We start from the raw sequence: 17,684 nt of genomic DNA, 5'->3' as shown, positions 1-17,684 counted from the left end.
ATTAACAGAACAAGAACATGCCAATGAGGAGATAATACTGCCATTGTGGAATAGTGGTCTACCAGCTGAATAGTTAATGATGAAACATCACCAGCATGAACCATCCCTTTTTAGAAAATTTTGAGACTTTAAAGAATCGTGACAGTATCTTCAATCTCTGTCATTATAGCTTGTAAGATGAGAATAACCCTCTGCTCATTTTTTAAATATTCAAGCAGAGTCTGAGTTAGATGGCCTGTTCTCTGAACTGATGGTGGAAAAACATATCCATATGCTTCTCCTTTTCTACTTCAATAAATGCCGACTCGCCCTCTTTGACTTCCTTATTTGGCTAGGAACACTCCATTCTTCAGTACTTCCAAAACTGACATAGTGGCTTTTTGAACTTGCTGCCTAAGACCTGATAAAAATGTCAAAGAATTCAATTTAAAAATTCCTTTTAACATTGTTGCTCTTTAAAACAAAGAAGATCTAAGACATGAGTAGATTTTTTATCTTTTCCAGGGCAAGGTATTATCATGGCATAAACAAGATAAAGGTGAGCGTGTAAAGTGCTGAAACAATGTCTAAAAGGAAATAATAATTAACAAATTATTTCTTTTCATTCCATTGCCCTACTTTCTCTTCCTGAAGTAGAATTAATTAAGATATATTGCAATCTGCATTTCATACCATAAAAATACCCCTATATAAAAATAAAATAAAAAGAAACAAATAAACAAAAAAAGCTGAAAGTTACATCAATAAAAATAAACAAAGGCTAAAACTCTTCTATGGCATACAGGGAAATATAATAACTGAGGATGTGGCCTGAATGGTAGGTCAGCATGGAAAGCTGCTTTTTATAAAAATCTTGGGTTTTTTTCTAGAAAGCTGGAGAGACAACAGAAATGTTTTGTATAGGATTTGATTACATAAGTTTCTGCTCACATGTGTGTATGTTTGTATGTGTTGCAGGGGGAACACGTAGTTCTCCCTATAAGATTAAGACAAAATGACTTGGCATGCAAGCTTTAAAATTTAAACTGTTGAAGACCTAAAATCACACAGAATTATTTTCAATGCCGAATATGGAGCTAAAAGTGTTCTGAGCTTAGTGAGTAATTCTAAGGTGTGATAGCAAAATTTATTCATTCAAAAAAACAGCAACAACACAATATTTCAAGTACATCAGTCGAATGTTCACTGCAATCTATATTGTGCTTCCACATCTGTGGCCAGAGAATAATCTCTTCAAAAAATTTTTAATTTTTAGAAGGTAGTCTGTGTGTTGCATTTTACTATTGCATTACTGTTTATTACATTTACTGTTGCATTACTATTTATCTAATGTAGTTGTTAAAAAGAGGAACTAGAAATTGCACTTCACCGCAGAGTTAAGTTCTAGTGAACATGACTTTCAGCTTTCCATCTTTTTCAGTGACCCTCAAAACCATATAATGGTACACTCATATAATGTAATTGAAGGAAAGGGATGCAAATACTGCTGTTACCCAAGAGCAGGATAGGTGCCTGTGTGTGTATTTATGTATGTATATGGATTTATATGTATATGTTCCTTAATGCATTGAGATACGGTGTACAATAGAAGAACCTGTTTCTTACAAAAACTTAGATTTCTACAGTGCAAAGCATTTTTATAACTGTATCAGATGTTACGATTGCAGTGGTCAGCTAGAAACTTGGCTCTTGATTTATAGGCGCTCCCTGAAATCTAGAATGGCACCTTTTCCAAAACATTGGTGAGTGTAAAGTAGAACAATGAGGTTGGTATGATTATGCTTTCTATCAATCAGTGCATGTTAAAGTGTTCCTATATTCAACATCTTGTTAATTTTTGATTGGTAAATATACTGAAATAAATAGTTGAAAACAGATGGAGATATATTAGTAAAGACTAAATTGTGAGCTAAAGAGATGGACTAATACGTTAAGATTCTCCAGGTCCATTTTCAGTTACACTGTTGGACACCATCAGTAGACTGCACAGCGGCTGGGGTGGTCAGGGCCCAGGATGATCTGGACAGGTTTGGGAATCCAGTCCTAGACACGCTTGAGAAGGTTGTTGACCACTGCTTTTGGTGTCTCCATTGCAGGGTTTAGAGTAGAAGAGGTATTATTAGGTGTGAACTACTACTTCTATATGGTAAATGAAAATGAGTACTGGACTGATTGGCAGTCCATCAATATTTTTAATCATTTTTTGTTCTTCATTGGCTGAGAGTCTGTGTCAGGAAAGGTCAGAATCGCTATTCTGAGATGAATAGTCTTGAAATCAAGAGGGCTGTTGGCCTTTTTTACCTTTTCTTATGCTTTTTATTCCTTGGCGAGCATTAGAAAAATTAGCACAGAGATACTACTTAGTGTTTTCAGAATGTCATTTTTATGTGATTCTCTATCTTTAATGCACTTAACTTGGTTAATGTACCAAATATCTGGTCCACTTTCTGAGTTGTCAGCCATGAACGATAGCCAGCAGGTTAAGACTAAGCTAGACCGAAGCAATTACAGCTGCATGGTGGAAAGTGTAGCATTCAATACGGGAAACTGTTCTCACTATTCTTCCCTCCTTCTTGTGTCTTGCTACAATCTGGGATCACAACACATCCCTGTTCACAGCACAACAGTCAGGCTGCACTGGAGTCTGGGAATGTGCCATACCTAATAACAGGATTTTCATTCTCTGTTTAACAAGGATTTTGTTACTGTGATCCATATCTGCATTACTTTGATCACCTTAAAAAAAAAATAATCTTCAGATTCGATGTGGTGCACAACAGAAAGGCTTGCTGAGTAAGCCGAGTGTCTTGCTATGAAAGGCGTATTCTGAGGTCTGTACGGACTTCCTGCAACTTTCCGGGCGGATTTTAATGCAATAAATTCCACCAGACTTCAAGGATTTAATTCAGGCAGGTCATCTATCACCACCTGAGAGCCACTTGTGTTAGACATCTTTCACTTTAGGGGGCTAGTCGTAGTGTTTGACAGTCTTGATCCAGTACAGTCAAAGATGACTGGACATCTTTTCGGGCACATCTGTTTCCTGGACCCAAGGAAAAGGAAGGGATTTGTGGAGGCAGGGATCTGTAAAAGGTTTTTATGAAGATTTGGGGGTTCTGGCTTGTTGCTGTGCTGTTTCTTGATCAGTATATCTCTAACTGTGTCAGGGTTGTATTTGACTTTGAATCTTTATATTTTAATTATTTTTAAAAGAAAATGGAAGAATATAACACAGACTTTAGAGAATACTGAGAATACTGAGTTAGGAGAGTCATCTCACTGGTACAGTGAAATATATTTAGTCGTATGGGATAAAGTTAACAGAGGTGTCTGACACAAAGATCTATTAGGCTGTCAGACAGTCTCCCAAGAGAAATGGTGGTATCCCTACTACTGGCAATATTTAGAATTTGATTAGAGAAAGCACTAGAAAATGTGCTGAAAGGAGCAATCATTTTTGACAGGAGCTCCTAATAGATTATCTGTTCTTTTCCATCCCTAATTTCTATAACTACATGCTCGAACTTGAGAGAATAACAATTTAAAGACTACCTCTAAGTATCTCAATAAGCATTACCCACTTTTTACTGTTTTGCTTATTATTATATTCACAAATGAGAAGCCCCATCACATTCTACATGCTTGCTTTTTAATATAACTGTCTTTCTGCAATAATTCCTGTACAAGGTTGTGCTAGTTAAGTTCACTCTTCTTACATACATTTTAAAACCAAGAAGAAAATTCTGCATTACCTCAAATCCTTGCATTTTATACATCTTGCTAAACTGTATTTCCTAGTCTGACAATATCTGTTAGAAAATGAAATATTACAGTTAACAGGATGCTATGAGTAGGCACCTTCTTTTTTATTCCTGTACAGTACACAGGACCAAGAAGAATTTCCAGCAACATTTGCATTCAAACGTGATTAGCAGCAGTGCAAACATTGCTGCATTCACTGTAAGCAGCACTTGTATAATATGTTTAATCATTGTCATAAGCAGAAAAAAAATGAGTTCATCTCTTCGGCAACTGATGTCAACTTAATATTTAGTTTTCCTAGTACTAGATTAATTTTTGTAACTTTTAAAATCTACCTATATTTTTCAAAGTTTCATTATGTCAGCTCTTCAAAATTTAAGTTTGAATTAAAAAAAAAGTTTGATCAATTCAAATAAATTGATGAGACACACTATTCAGGTTGCAACTTAAAAATTAAATCAAAGTTATCATGGAACTGGTGAAATACTACTTAGCTGTATGGCTTAAAACAACACCAAATAAGAATTACCATTGTTATGTCTTCTAAATACCACTTTATGGTCTTTTATTAGGTAAGAAAAATAAATGTAAGAGTTAAAATGTTTATGTAAAGAATCAAAAATTATGCAAAATGCATAAATTACATAAAGAAGACAGTTTAAAATTCATTGTCCAAATCTGTTTTCAGAAATATTTTTCTATAAAATTAGATTCTAGGAAATATGTGATGAACTATCTTTGTAACAATCTAGGACGTTTGGAATTTGATTCAGCAAGAGATGTAATTTATGAAAAAGGTGTGGGGTGTCTGGCAAAGATTAGGATATACAGATTCCAACATTAAGAATGCCTGAACTGTCATCTAGGCCTGCTTCATCATTAATAAAGAAATAAAACTTTATTTGCTCTGTGTTTTAAGTACTTTAAACAATCTTGTCTCTAATTCCACTGTGAAGTTTTGTTACTGTTATGTATTACTAATTCATGGAATCCTTAATGGTTAAATATATTTAAATAGAGGATAAAAACAGATGAAAAACAATGGGGTTGCACATAGAATTAACCTGTGTATTTTGTTTTCCTTTCTTGACATAGAAAATATAAGGCTATTTTTGTGGAGCTTTTTTGTTTTAATGCTGCAGTAAAATTGGGTGGATCTCCTAGCTGTTAATCATGATGACTCATTCTTACAAGTCTTTTCCTGGGGGAATTCTGTAAATTCAGAGACATGGGCAGTTCATAGAATTTGAGGGTGTATTTACTAGAGCACATTATATTGCATTTGGCCAGGTTGTATTTAATCTGCCTACTTCCAGCATTAATAATGCATCAGAGTGAAATTTGATTTAAAATTAAATGCAATTCAAGGTCCTGTAAAGCACCTATCAAAGCATTTCTGTTCTTTGCGAGTACCTCAGCATTTACCTGCACCTTTACAAGCTCTGAGATGGACACTCCTGTGGTCCAGTTTTCAGGGGTTGGAAAATAAAAAGGAGAATTCCTTGGAATTCCCCACCATTTGAGACCTGGAAATTTAATTTCCTGGATTATTATAAAGCTTATTTAAAGTTGAAATGGTTTACTTTTAAGGCATTGTGTCTAGCAAGTCAAACCATCATAAATACTTTAAAGCATCAATAAGTTGCTAAACTCAGAAGAGTTGTCAGTCTTTAGTAGAAACTTGTAATGATTTCTGTGCCTACAATACAAGAAACATTACTGCTCCACGGAGAGATTTTAAGTCAGCTCCATCTATCGCTTATACAGGCTGAGGGAGCATCAGGATGCACAAGAAGTTCACCTCTCCTGTGAAGACAGGCTGAGAGAGTTGGGGTTGTTCAGCCTGGAGAAGAGAAGGCTCCAGGGAGACTTTACAGCAGCCCCCCAGTACCTAAAGGGGGCCTACAAGAAAGCTGGAGAGGGACTTTTTACAAGGGCATGTAGTGACAGGACCAGGGGTAATGGCTTTAAACTGCAAGAGGGTAGATTTAGATGAGATGTAAGGAAGACGTTCTTCACCGTGAGGGTGGTGAGGCACTGGAACAGGTTGCCCAGAGAGGTTGTGGCTGCCCCATCCCTGGCAGTGTCCAAGGCCAGGTTGGATGGGGCTTGGAGCAACCTGGTCTATTGGAAAGTGTCCCTGCCCATGGCAGGGGGGTTGGAACTAGATGGTCTTTAAGGTCCCTTCCAACCCAAACCATTCTGTGATTTGATGGTTCTATGATCTGCTTTGCTTGCAATTTTGGAAAGAGAAATAGTAGATATGATAAAGAGATTAAAACCAATAGTGGGTGTATTGCATCCCATCCTCCCTTGGCAGCTGAAGCCTGCTTTCTACTCTATTCATTTCAGTTCACAGGAAAAATAAATCTTTCATTTAAATGCCATTTCTTGTGATATATTGTCAGCAGTGCAACTTGCTACTGTAATATACCATCACTCAAGTACTATGTGAAGAAGTACAAGTCATCAGTAAAAATAATAATTAAAAAATCCTCTCTTCAGGGACCTCAGAATCATAGACAAGTGGAAAAATGCAATTTATTGCATATGTACAAAGAAGGTACCTTGGATTATTTTTTATCTCTACTTGCTGCTTGTTACTAAAGTCATTTTATTGATATTGGAAGAAAAGAGATGTTTCTGCGAGACATTCCTGTGCAATAGAAACTGAGTAAAGGATTGACACTGAGGTTAGGATGCTATTCTACAAAGAGAGGCAATATGAAAAAAAGCACAAGTAAAATGGGAGAGGAAATGGTTTCAGTGTTTATGGTAGCAAGGTTAGGGGAGCAGGGAAAGCGCAACAAGTTAAATGGATGTAAGCAGCAGCTAATTATACGGAGCTTTGACACATGAATTAGAAATTTTAATGTGACTTCATGAGCATAGGAGAGCTAACAGAAGGGTTTGAAGAAATAAAGATGTTAGATGAATGTTGTATAATAATCGCAGAAGCAAATTATGCTGTAGGCTACAGTCTTGCAAATATGGAAGGAGTAAGAAAAGTCTCATTTCTCTTAGATTTTCTTTTACATTTTCATTCCGTTCTGAATTTCTTTTTCAGTACACCAAAATGTATTTTAAGTGTTATTCATTCATTTTGCATTTAGTTGAAAAATTACAGAAAAAAAATAGAAAGAAAAGAAAAAGAAACCTACATTTAGGAGACTACACAGCAATTTCTTGAGATTCTGTTTTACTGTGACTGCTTTGGCACTGCACAGCTATTTGCTTCTGTGGCTCCTGCCCTATCTTTATCTTGCATACAATCAATTTTAGGACTTCTGGGTAGAAAACTTGTTTAGTTTGACTCATTCTTATTACCCTAATTGTTCAACATGAGTTTTATTTAAACCACTGAAGTATGAGGACATGAATAGCTCATTTACATTCTCTGCTTTGAATTTGCAAAATCTCTGTGACTGTGATTATACTGAAATTTCAATTGTATTTCCATGAGACTGTGAAAAATGTTCACCTCTATATGTTTTACCATTCAGTTATAAAGGTGTTTCTCACTGCTGTTATGTGAAGAGTAAGACTGATTTCTTGAAGAGGTCGAACGTGTTGAGATTACTTCATTGCCTCTGGCAAGCACGTCTACTCTGGGTTGTCTCAGCACTGTAGACTCTAGTTCATATATTGCATTCATGAAGTCCATAGCATAGAGCTCTGATTTTTCAATTGATTAGTATTCCCATTTTAGTTTCAGCATTATTTTTATTATTATTACTACTATTTATCATTTTGATGGATACAGTGCCACTCCACTTGTCTTTGAGTTCATCTTCAAAATGCTTGGTAGATCTTACTACTGCAGGGGATATATATCATCTTCAACAAACTGATAATATCTAGTTTCTCTTTTTTCTGACCCTGAAGGTATAGCTGAAGAATCCAAGGCCAGCTATGATAGCAGGCATACATACTTATGGAATAATTTATTCAGAATTTCAGTTTCTAAGCATAAATTACGATTTGGGGAATCCTTGCTCAGCAACAGAGTAACTTCCCTGGTACTTCAGTGAGATTCATCTGCTCTAACTGCAGGTTTTCAACACTGCATAATCCAAATCTAAAGTAATTATAGTTTTTACCCCTCTTTGTAGTCGGTAGAGAGAAATTGCAATTGTCTAAGTTACATAAAATCAAGGTATATTGAGAATGTGTTCCTCTAAATCTCCTCAGAGCTGTCCCCACCTTAGAATGACCTGGGTCGGACCGAGCACCCAGCTCACGAGTGTGACTGTGATGGAAGGCAAGTCCTCCCCTTACAGCACTCTAGAGAGGCTCAACCAGCTCAGCACTCGCGAATCGTTGCGAACACACCGCAGCGGCGCTGGCTGCCGCTTTTTTAAAAGGCACAAGTAGAGAAGGAGGTGACAGTAGTACAGGTCCGAGTATAACAGCCATGATTTGTTTTAACTTTGTTTAAAATTGCCATTTCTCTGTGACATGATTTAGCTACCGTAAATGCTCTTTGCAGGAAAAAATTGAAGATCCATTAAGCCAAACAGGCAGCATGACTCGCCAAGGGCGTGAGTCATACATCTGGAAGGAGAAGGCTTCCCAGATGCATTTCTCTATTTTCTCTCCAGTGTTTCATATGCAGTAAAAGGAGTGGGATTTAAGAGTTCCCATAGTTGTTGGCATATCCTGAGTTGTAGGTGTGTACTCTGTTGCATGCCAGACTGTCTAACCTGAAATCTTCTCCGAACAGAGTGCTGTCTGAGAAGCTATTCTGACATGCCCACCCATCCCCATGCATCATTCACAGCATTCTGATTGCATTCTGGGGCTCAGGTGGCTTCAAAATTAAGCTTAGCAGCACTGATTTTTACAAGCTCAGCTTTCTCTGAGCAATAAATTCCTTCAAACGATGAACTACATTACATACCTAAAGGTTAGTTATCTAAATCTAACACATCCATCCTGGGCTTCCTTTATAGTCATTGGAAAGAAAGCTTTCATTTAGAGAGCAATTCAACTTGTCCTCAAATAGGTGTCAAAAGTATGTGGGATAAATTACCCTCTAAAAATATTTTATTTCTACCCTGTGATTCTTACGGGATTCTACCGCTAGGTTAGTGGTAGACAACTGGCTTTTAGCCTTCTAAGCTAAGGTGATATGGATGTATGAGAAAATACGTGTGTGGCCAAGTCACAGCAGAAAAGAGTGAGACAGCATTTGTAGATTTATAGAAGTAAGGAGAAGAAAATAGTGGAAACTATGCAAAGGCCCCTTTACTGGGAAACAACTGGTTTTACTTAGAGTTACAATTAGATGTGGATTTTTATACCCTCACCTTCTCTGAGGTACAGTACTAATTTTTTTGTACTGCTGGGTGCAGCTAATGAGAAGGCCTACCCTGTTTCTCTGGCTGCAGACATTTTTCTTGTTCACATATTTGTCAAGTAAAGTACAGAGTTGCATAACTCACTTTGACTTCTTTGTGTTTTGCTTTTTTTAAAAAAAAAGTCTAGATACTTTGCAGTTTGCTACTTTAGAAAGAGTTGGGCTATCTCCTATAAAAAACTAATTAGTTTTTACTTCCTTACAATGTATTTTATCATGTATTACCAGGATGTAAGTAAAATATTGTGAGTAGGGCAGTTTTCATTAGAACTATTAGAATTATTTTCCTTCTTCATTGCCCAGAGCTGAAACCTACCATTTTTCAGAGCATGCTGTGAAAATCCTATTTTCTAAGGCTATTCAGAGAAGAGGTGATTTAAACTTGGTGAATCTGAGTGTGGGCTACTATTGTTTGAAATAGGGTTTTAAAATTAAGTAGGAAATTCATGATTGAAGAGATCAGATTGCGTTAGATTATGATACCCTTGTTACTGATGATACTTACTATCTTGTTTGTATTTCTAATATTTGTTTCGGCATCTGAAACTTGGAGAGGATTTGAGTAAGTCTAAATAAATAAAATAAATCTTTCTCAATGATATCTTGGGCGTTGAATCAAAATTGATACTTAACTTTTTATCAGGTAGTATACCTTGCCTTTTTTCCAATTCTGTCCCTTTTCTCTTCTACACCCCTTTTTCCCCGACTGTATTTTTATCAGCAGTAGAGTAATGCATATTTGCTCCTGAAGGGAGTGTTCCCAATGCTAATTTCATGTGCTATTCTGAGAGTCTTCTAAGAGTTTTTTCCTATCTTCATTCTGTGAGGAAAGACTGGTAAATACTTAACTATGCTCATTTTCAAATTAGTCTTTTCCTGAATTGAACTGTACTTTAAAATTTTCCTTAATTTGTCTTTTTTTTTCTTTTGGTTATTATTTTTTAAACCTAAATTATGCCAAAACTCCCCAAAATCATCCATAATTGTTTATAAACATTGTTAGCTCCAATGCAGCTCCAGCTGTGTATTTGTGTTCCTTTATCTCCAGTTCAGGATGTATCCCTGTAAGGTCAGAGCAAATCCTAGTCACTGAAAGACTCACTTTCCTTCTCCCTGACATAAAGTAAAGGGGTCTTTTTCTTATGTTTTGGAAAGATGTTTTATTAAGAAATACCTGAGATAAAGATACCCTGGCATAAAAACCTAGCCTAGAAATGGCTATCAGTTTGACTTTGAATATTTCTAATAGCTCCCCTGTTTCATATTTTTCAGTTCATTCCAGTAAGCTTTTTCTTCTGAATGGTGGGGGCAGCTACCATGGGGAAAAAGACTCCCAGGCAAGCAACCCCAGTCCCTTGGATAACCTTGAGAATCAAACCTCATCAGAAACTTTTTGGAGTTCAACAGAACCCGTTTCCCTTGGGTCCTGCTTATGTGAGCCTTCATTAACCTCTTCAAAGAACTCTGAAGATTTAGGGAAGGGTTCCCCTTCACTGAAACCAGGTGGCTTGACCCTATCAACTTTTCATACGAGTTTTCTAATATTCTGATGAGCGTGGAGATGGATTCTCCAGTGGCGGACATTGATCAGATCAGGCCCAAAGTCACTTTATCTGAGAGATTTCTGCTTGAAAAGCACAGACCTCAATTAAAAGCCGTTAGAACTTACATACAGGATGGAAGGTCTAAGTGTTATACACATATATGTGAAGATTTCTGGTGAAATAAATGAAATTGTAGAACTTATAGAAGAAGAAATTGTCGTATTCAAAACACTGACAGCATGGGTAATCAATCCTTTTTCCTTCAATAAGGTGTGGATCCAGCCCTAGTAACTTAGATTCTCTGGGAGGACAGCTCTGTTCCTATCAGCGTACTTATACAGAACGTTTATCAATTTAATATGGTTTATTTGTTTGTTTTTAATACAAGGACTAATAGACCTAGAGAGCACCTGACGAGTCTGACTATTGCTGAGTCAAAGGTTGCACTGCATTTGGAGAGGGCATCCTGGGTTCTGGTCTCTGGATATTTATTCAGAACTGCTCTTGGGAGCACCATCCTGGTCACACACAGAGCGCAGAATATGTGAATTTGAACATCCTCAAACTCCTAGCTTCTGGATCTTAACAGGGTCTACATGGGAGCTGGGTGTTTCATCTCCAAAAATGTGCATGCAAGAAATACTTTCAAACATTGACGTTGTAGGTTCTGTGGCACTGAAGGTTAAAGAGAAGAAGAATGCTCAGGGAGTTTGAGGCACGTCAAGGATGTGAAAGGAGCTATTTTGGATCTCAATTCTAGATGCCTAAAGGCTTCTATGGGACAAGGGTGTCTGGCACGATACACCATATTAAACTTTGGAAAAAATGCTGGTATGTACCTTACATAAACAGTTCACCTGTAGGATTAGAAGATAATTCTCATACAGATTGACACAAATAAGAGAACATTATCCAGAAAATACTTTTTCTTTATTGAAGATACATTGTGCTTTTTTACTCTGTCGCTGTTTTCCAACCATTCCACTTGAACCATCTGCACTGCATTGACCTGCTCAGAGCCTTTAGGGAGGCTGTTAAAATCTGTAACGTGAACCCACAGAAGTGTCAAATATTAACAAGTGTTCTCTGCCCTGCTGGTGCTGCACGTTGAGCCACCTCAGGCATCAAGAAACTGAGAGAGCTAATTTGTAATTGTTGCCTTTCCTGTTCTCTCGTATGGTGGGTGAGCATGCTGAAATGTCTTTCCTCCAGCTATTCGACTTTATATAGCAACTTGCATCACCCTCATCTTCACAGTAGCAGGATCCCGCCCACTAGCATGCTAATCGATATGACTAACATCTGTCTCCTGTGGTTCATTGTTTCTCTCATCCTGTCCCCAGAAGCAAGATTGTGTATTTAGCTACATAATGTTAAATATATCGCTGTAGTCTGCAGGGATATGTGTTTAACTGCACTTTCTGCTATGAGTTTATACTAATGAAGGCAAGTCCAACTGGTGCACTTCCACTTGAAATGGAAGGTGACGAGGTTTGTGTGGACTTGAGATTCTGGGAGAGGCCGTTCCCCTGTCTCAAAATGGGGCTCTCCCTCCTGCCCAGAAAAGCCTTCCCTTACTGCAAGCTGACTCGGGTGCCCGAGACAGGGAGTGACCATCCGACGTGCTGTCCTTCCTTCAGGCCACCCAGCGCCCCAGGGGTGAAGTCTCCCACCTGGAATCCACGCTCACCCTCACTGCTGGGTAGGAGACCAGAAGGACAGGCAAATTTAATATGCTTGACCTAAGGAGGCATAAACGAATGCTCCCTCCCTTGAATGTTTTCTTCAAATCGGGAGTACCAGTGAAGTCTAGTTCAATACCATTAGGGAGTTTAATTAGGAGAAATAATGAACTACCAAACTAACGCTGTACTTCGTGTGGCTGTGAAAGTGTACTAGAGTGATTGTTTATTGGACTGCTGTTAATTTGGAGCTGCCTCATGCTGTCCCTTCTACCCCAACCTAACTAAACTTTCCATAGCCTGGGGGGGATGGAATTGCCTTCTGCTGTAATTAATATTGAGTCAAAGATTTTTAAGCCCCCTGTTTCCTTTGGCGCTTCCCGTAATGGGAAAATTTTCTGGTGACTATGAAATGTTTGTTTTCTATTTAACTAAAGATATTGGCTCCCAAAATTCGTAGCGAAAAAAATGTGTTTCCGTACAGCATTTCTTGCCTCCTTTGTTGTGCTGTCATATGAAAAGAGCACATCAAAAGTCATCCCCTGCATTATCTCCTTTTTTATTTATTGTCTGGTTCCTGAGCACTCTTTGGTTCAGAGGCAGCTACAATGGATCATGATTGCCCATGGCTCCCTCAGTAGAAGATTCAGTCCTTGGATGAGCTGAACCACCTTCTGCAGTTACTTGTGTCTCTGGCTTGGGCAGACTGAGTGTTCGTCTGAGCCCTCGGTTAGGACCCTTTAAGGTCGATGGGAGGAGCCCTGTATTAAAGTGTTCATTAACTTGTCACAGAAAAGCATGCCTTTAAAAAGAGTGGGATGCTCAACGATGGAAAAGGTGCTTACTGCAAGTTATTTCTAAAAATCTTAACCTATTACTTCACAAATGTGCGCAAATATTGTTTCTCATAGGTTGTTTGGTTTGTTTGTGTTTGGTTTTTTTTAATAGACTGAATATTATGATCTTATCACAATAACATTCTTAATAATGTTGTACAGTCTATATTTTTCCTGCCATTTGTTCATTTCACCTATAGATATTTATGGAACTACTTATACAATAAATTGCTAGTAAATGATTGTTTTCATTATCATTCATCAGTATTCTACATAGATCCCACTGAAGCACTGTGGTTTGGACACTACACCACAGTTTATCAATGAATAAGCCCAGTTCTTAAATGAGTAACTGATTTCTTTACCCTTGCAATGTACAGGTTGTTCTTGACGATTCACAATTCTCATCAGTAGTCTGCGTGTTTTACGTAATACTGGGCAAATACAGCACACATATGTTGATGCAGGTTACTTTTACAGCTTGATAATATGCTTTGATTTATCACTCCACTAAGCTGTGGTGTTCTGTTTATCCCTTAGGGGTACGATGATGGATATGGGGGTGAATATGATGATCCAAGCTATGAGGCATATGATAACAGTTATGCCACCCAAACGCAAAGGTAAGCATTTGTATTTTTACATTAATTTTTCAAAGAACACTTTTTTTTCTTCTTAGATTTTCATGTAAATTTCCTGTTTTATTTTCCACATTAAATTCTACAAAATCTTACCATACTTTAAAAAGTTGTCAAAAAGTAATAATGGCAGTTGCAGTTTATATAGAGAATTTTTCAGCTGAAGCAAAAATGCAAGCAGCTGACAATACTTTTAAAATTGGTGCAAACTGAGTGTATTTTTTTAAAAAAGCAAGTGATTACATCATTTTCCTATCTGATGTCATTCTGAACTTGTTTGTGCAGTTTTTCTTCCTTTACTAGTGCAAAGTTGTCAAGGGCATACTTTATGGCTTTTACAATGTTTTGTGCAAATCCAGAAGGAAATAAATAATAATTATGATGGGAAATACCTGCCACTGGTTGGCATCCACCATCAAGGTAAACTATAGAAGGGAATTGCATGCCTGAAGTAAGGCTGAAACTGTCTCTTTTCAGCCAGTTGCTTTCTCAGCAACTCTCAGAATTGATAAAAGCAACCAAGTTTGGAAATTTATTTTATGTCCTTACTGTGTGCGATAATGGGGAAAATTACGTTCACATCTTTTATGATTTGTGTCACTAAAATGAGGCAACAAAAATCGCTTTTTATGTACTCATACACCACATGCACTTGTATATTAATTCAATGGTTGGTCCATGTTTATTAAATATGGAATGACATCTTTTTCATAGTTAAGCGGAAGGATAGAAGGTTGTTTCAGCAAATTATTCAGAAAATGCTCTTATGAGTTGCTAAGAGTACATGTAGAATCATAGAATCATGTAGGTTGGAAAAGACCTTTAAGATCATCGAGTCCAACCATTAACCTAACACTCCCAAGTCCACCACTAAACCATGTCCCTAAGCACCACGTCTACACGTCTTCTAAATACCTCCAGGGATGGTGACTCCATCACTTCCCTGGGCAGCCTCTTCCACTGCCTGACAGCCCTTTTGGTGAAGAAATATTTCCTAATATCCAATCTAAACCTCCCCTGACGCAACTTGAGGCCATTTCCTCTTGTCCTATTGCTTTAAGATTGTAAGACTGTGGAAAGGCAAATGAAATTTTAACAAGAAAAGACACACATTTTAACTGAGTTAGGGTGTTTCTCAGTGGGCAAGAAAGTGTTGTATACATACAGAGTTCTGCACTCCAAAGACCAGAGGACCTTAAACTTGCTTTTTATTTAACCATCTTTTTTGTTGAATGCTTTGCTGATGTAAATGCCTGTCAGAATTACGTTCAGCTCCAGAACTGCTGTAGTGAGTGGCACTTGAGCTGATAAAAAATACTTTGTAAGTATTTTTATAACCAGTGAAGTATATTTAAAAGGATTTGTCACACCTAAATGTGAACCCCATCAAGTATACTTTAACAACACTTTTAAGTAATTATACATTACTAGCTGCACCCATCATGTCATTGTGTAGGTAGATATTCTTGTTGTCAAATGTACTCCAACTTTTTTGAAAAGAATTCAGCCCATCTTTTGCTACAATAGTGAATTGTCACAGGAGATATTGCCTCCAGTGTAAAAATAATAATTAGTTGGAAATCTCTCTGCTATAACATTGCTTTATATCATCTGAATTAACCTGTAATTTCTTTGCAAGTTGATGTCCTAGGCAACTAAATGACAAATATATCAGGTTTATCAGGAGTGTATTGTAATCCAGCTAGAACTGGCAGTGATAATTTGACTCAAAAAAGAAAACTCATAGTCACATAATTTTGTCAATTAAGCTATTCAGTTTACTTATCAGGTAGGTTTTCTACTAACGTGAGCTACCTCCAGGATACCTAATCTATTTAAAAGCTGCAACTAAAACATTTCCTTTTGTAATATATGGCAGGACATATCTACATTGTGTGGCACTGAATACCACAAGTAGTCTATTCATTTCAAAGAGAGCACTTTTGGAACAACACACATCTCATTTCAAAGATGTAAAGAACAAATGGGGCATTAGATATGCAATTTGGATTTCTGTACCTTATTGGCCATTTACCTTCACAGAAATGCCTCCCTAGTGAGCCAAAATAATACAATACAATGAAATAGTATGACCAAAATATTTGGTTAGATGTATATATCAAAATGTTGTCTCCCAATCTCAGATCTTCATTATTAGTATACTCCAATCATATGAGCAAGACATATCATGTACACACCTAACAAAGAAGATAAGTAGTACTGCTTCAAAGTACTTATTCATCTCATCCAGTATGTGATTTACGGGGGGGGGGAACAAACAACTTGTAGACAACGCCTGTGCTTAGTGAGAAAAATATCATTACTGCCCTCTGCAGGGATTGACCAAATATCTAAAGCATGAGATGAGGAAAAATTGTAGTTAGTGGCTTAATGCAGAGCACCAAGGTTTCTGTTCACATTAAAGGCAGAGTTTTTACTCACTTTTTATGGTTCATTAAGGAATCAATACAGAAAATCTTAGAGAAGGTACAAACTCTTATCTGACTGTCTGTCTCACCATGCATGCTGACCAAGCCTTACTCTCTCCATTGCTTCAAATAGAAGGAATGCGTTGGGGCGGAGGGCACGGACAGACAGGATGGGATGGATGGTCTGAATGCAAGCTGAATTCAGTGTGCTTTAGAGCAGAGCACATAGCAAGTCGTGCCTTCTTCCCCTACGCGCCCAATGCAGAGAGTAACGATAGTGTTTGGGCAGCCTGCCACCACCACCCCGTTACCTCTACCTTTGTCTTCCAGACCTTATTTCTGCTTCCAATTTGCTCACTAGAGGCTTTCTGCCCATATATATTCTTTGTCGGGGCCCTTAGTCCTTCATTGCCCAAGAGGTCTGATTTAGTCTTTTCTTTAAATTAGGCTCTGCCAACAGCAGAGAAAATGAGCACACTATTGACATACACCACCGTGCTACAACATAGGATTATGATTTAGTAGAAGGAGCACCAAAAATACCAAGCCCCAAGGCCATCCAGATGCAAGTAGAGATAAATGCTGTACTTTTGTGCACTGTTATCTGAAGATGTGTACTGAAAGTCAGGGTTAGTGTTGCAGGCCCAGTAATACACTTTGTATAGATCCTTCTCTAATGAACTCTACCACTGCCACCCTTCCAGACAGAGAGCTCTGTCCTTCATGCAACAGTCTGATTTTTAGGCTGAAAATAGGGGGATGGGGTCACTTGCAGAAGAGACCATGACAGAGTCTCGGGATCAGACTGGAATGAAACCCACAATAACTCTGTGTGTGTCTGAATGAGCTAAGAGGCACCTCCAGAGCACTTTGAAATGGACACAGTAAGCAGCTGGAAGAAAGAGAACAGCAGGACCCTCACTACGGTAAGTGCCACCTCTACCTTATTATGTCTGGGGAGACTTACTTTAGGAAGGAGAGAATTATGGGCTCTGACAAATACAGTCTATATGGCATGAGGCATGACTTGCTTTAACTAATAGAAGCTGTATTTCTAAAGCCACCTTTTTTCCTCCTTATCGTCCTGTCCCATAATGACAACCCAGAACACAGGATGGAACTGCAGGACAAAGTTTTAAACTGGCTGCCCTTCCCAACTGTGTCTGTAACCATTATTTACAAGGTTCCATGAAAGACTACAGGTTTAGCAAGGAGAATTAGAAACCCTGCTCATTTTAGAAATTTGTTCATGCTGATGTCAAAATACAGTTTTTAAGATAATTGGAATGAAAGCTTTGTCCAATGCTAAAGAGAACAAGGAGACAACCATTTCAGTGGGCAAGGGAAGACATCAGATCTGACATAATTCCCATGGGCCATGTTGCACTGCACTTCGAATTTCTCCATGAAACCTCTTCTTCCTCTCTCTTCTTC

The 17,684-nt window shown here is 37.8% G+C and overlaps 1 protein-coding gene across 1 annotated transcript in view; it reads left to right on the top strand.

Annotated features, from left to right (window-relative positions):
- The window catches only part of KHDRBS2 (KH RNA binding domain containing, signal transduction associated 2), a 273,194-nt gene that overhangs the window by 224,227 nt on the left and 31,283 nt on the right, over positions 1 to 17,684 (top strand). The window contains exon 6 of the mRNA XM_075047019.1: positions 13,724 to 13,806. Coding sequence (XP_074903120.1) covers positions 13,724 to 13,806 — 83 coding nt within the window. The remainder of the gene's footprint in view (positions 1 to 13,723; positions 13,807 to 17,684) is intronic.

Source organism: Buteo buteo, chromosome 15 (genome assembly GCF_964188355.1).
Source record: "Buteo buteo chromosome 15, bButBut1.hap1.1, whole genome shotgun sequence".
Lineage (NCBI taxonomy): Eukaryota > Metazoa > Chordata > Aves > Accipitriformes > Accipitridae > Buteo > Buteo buteo.
Note: the sequence above shows the minus strand (reverse complement) of the source record. Positions and strands in the feature narration are given on the sequence as shown.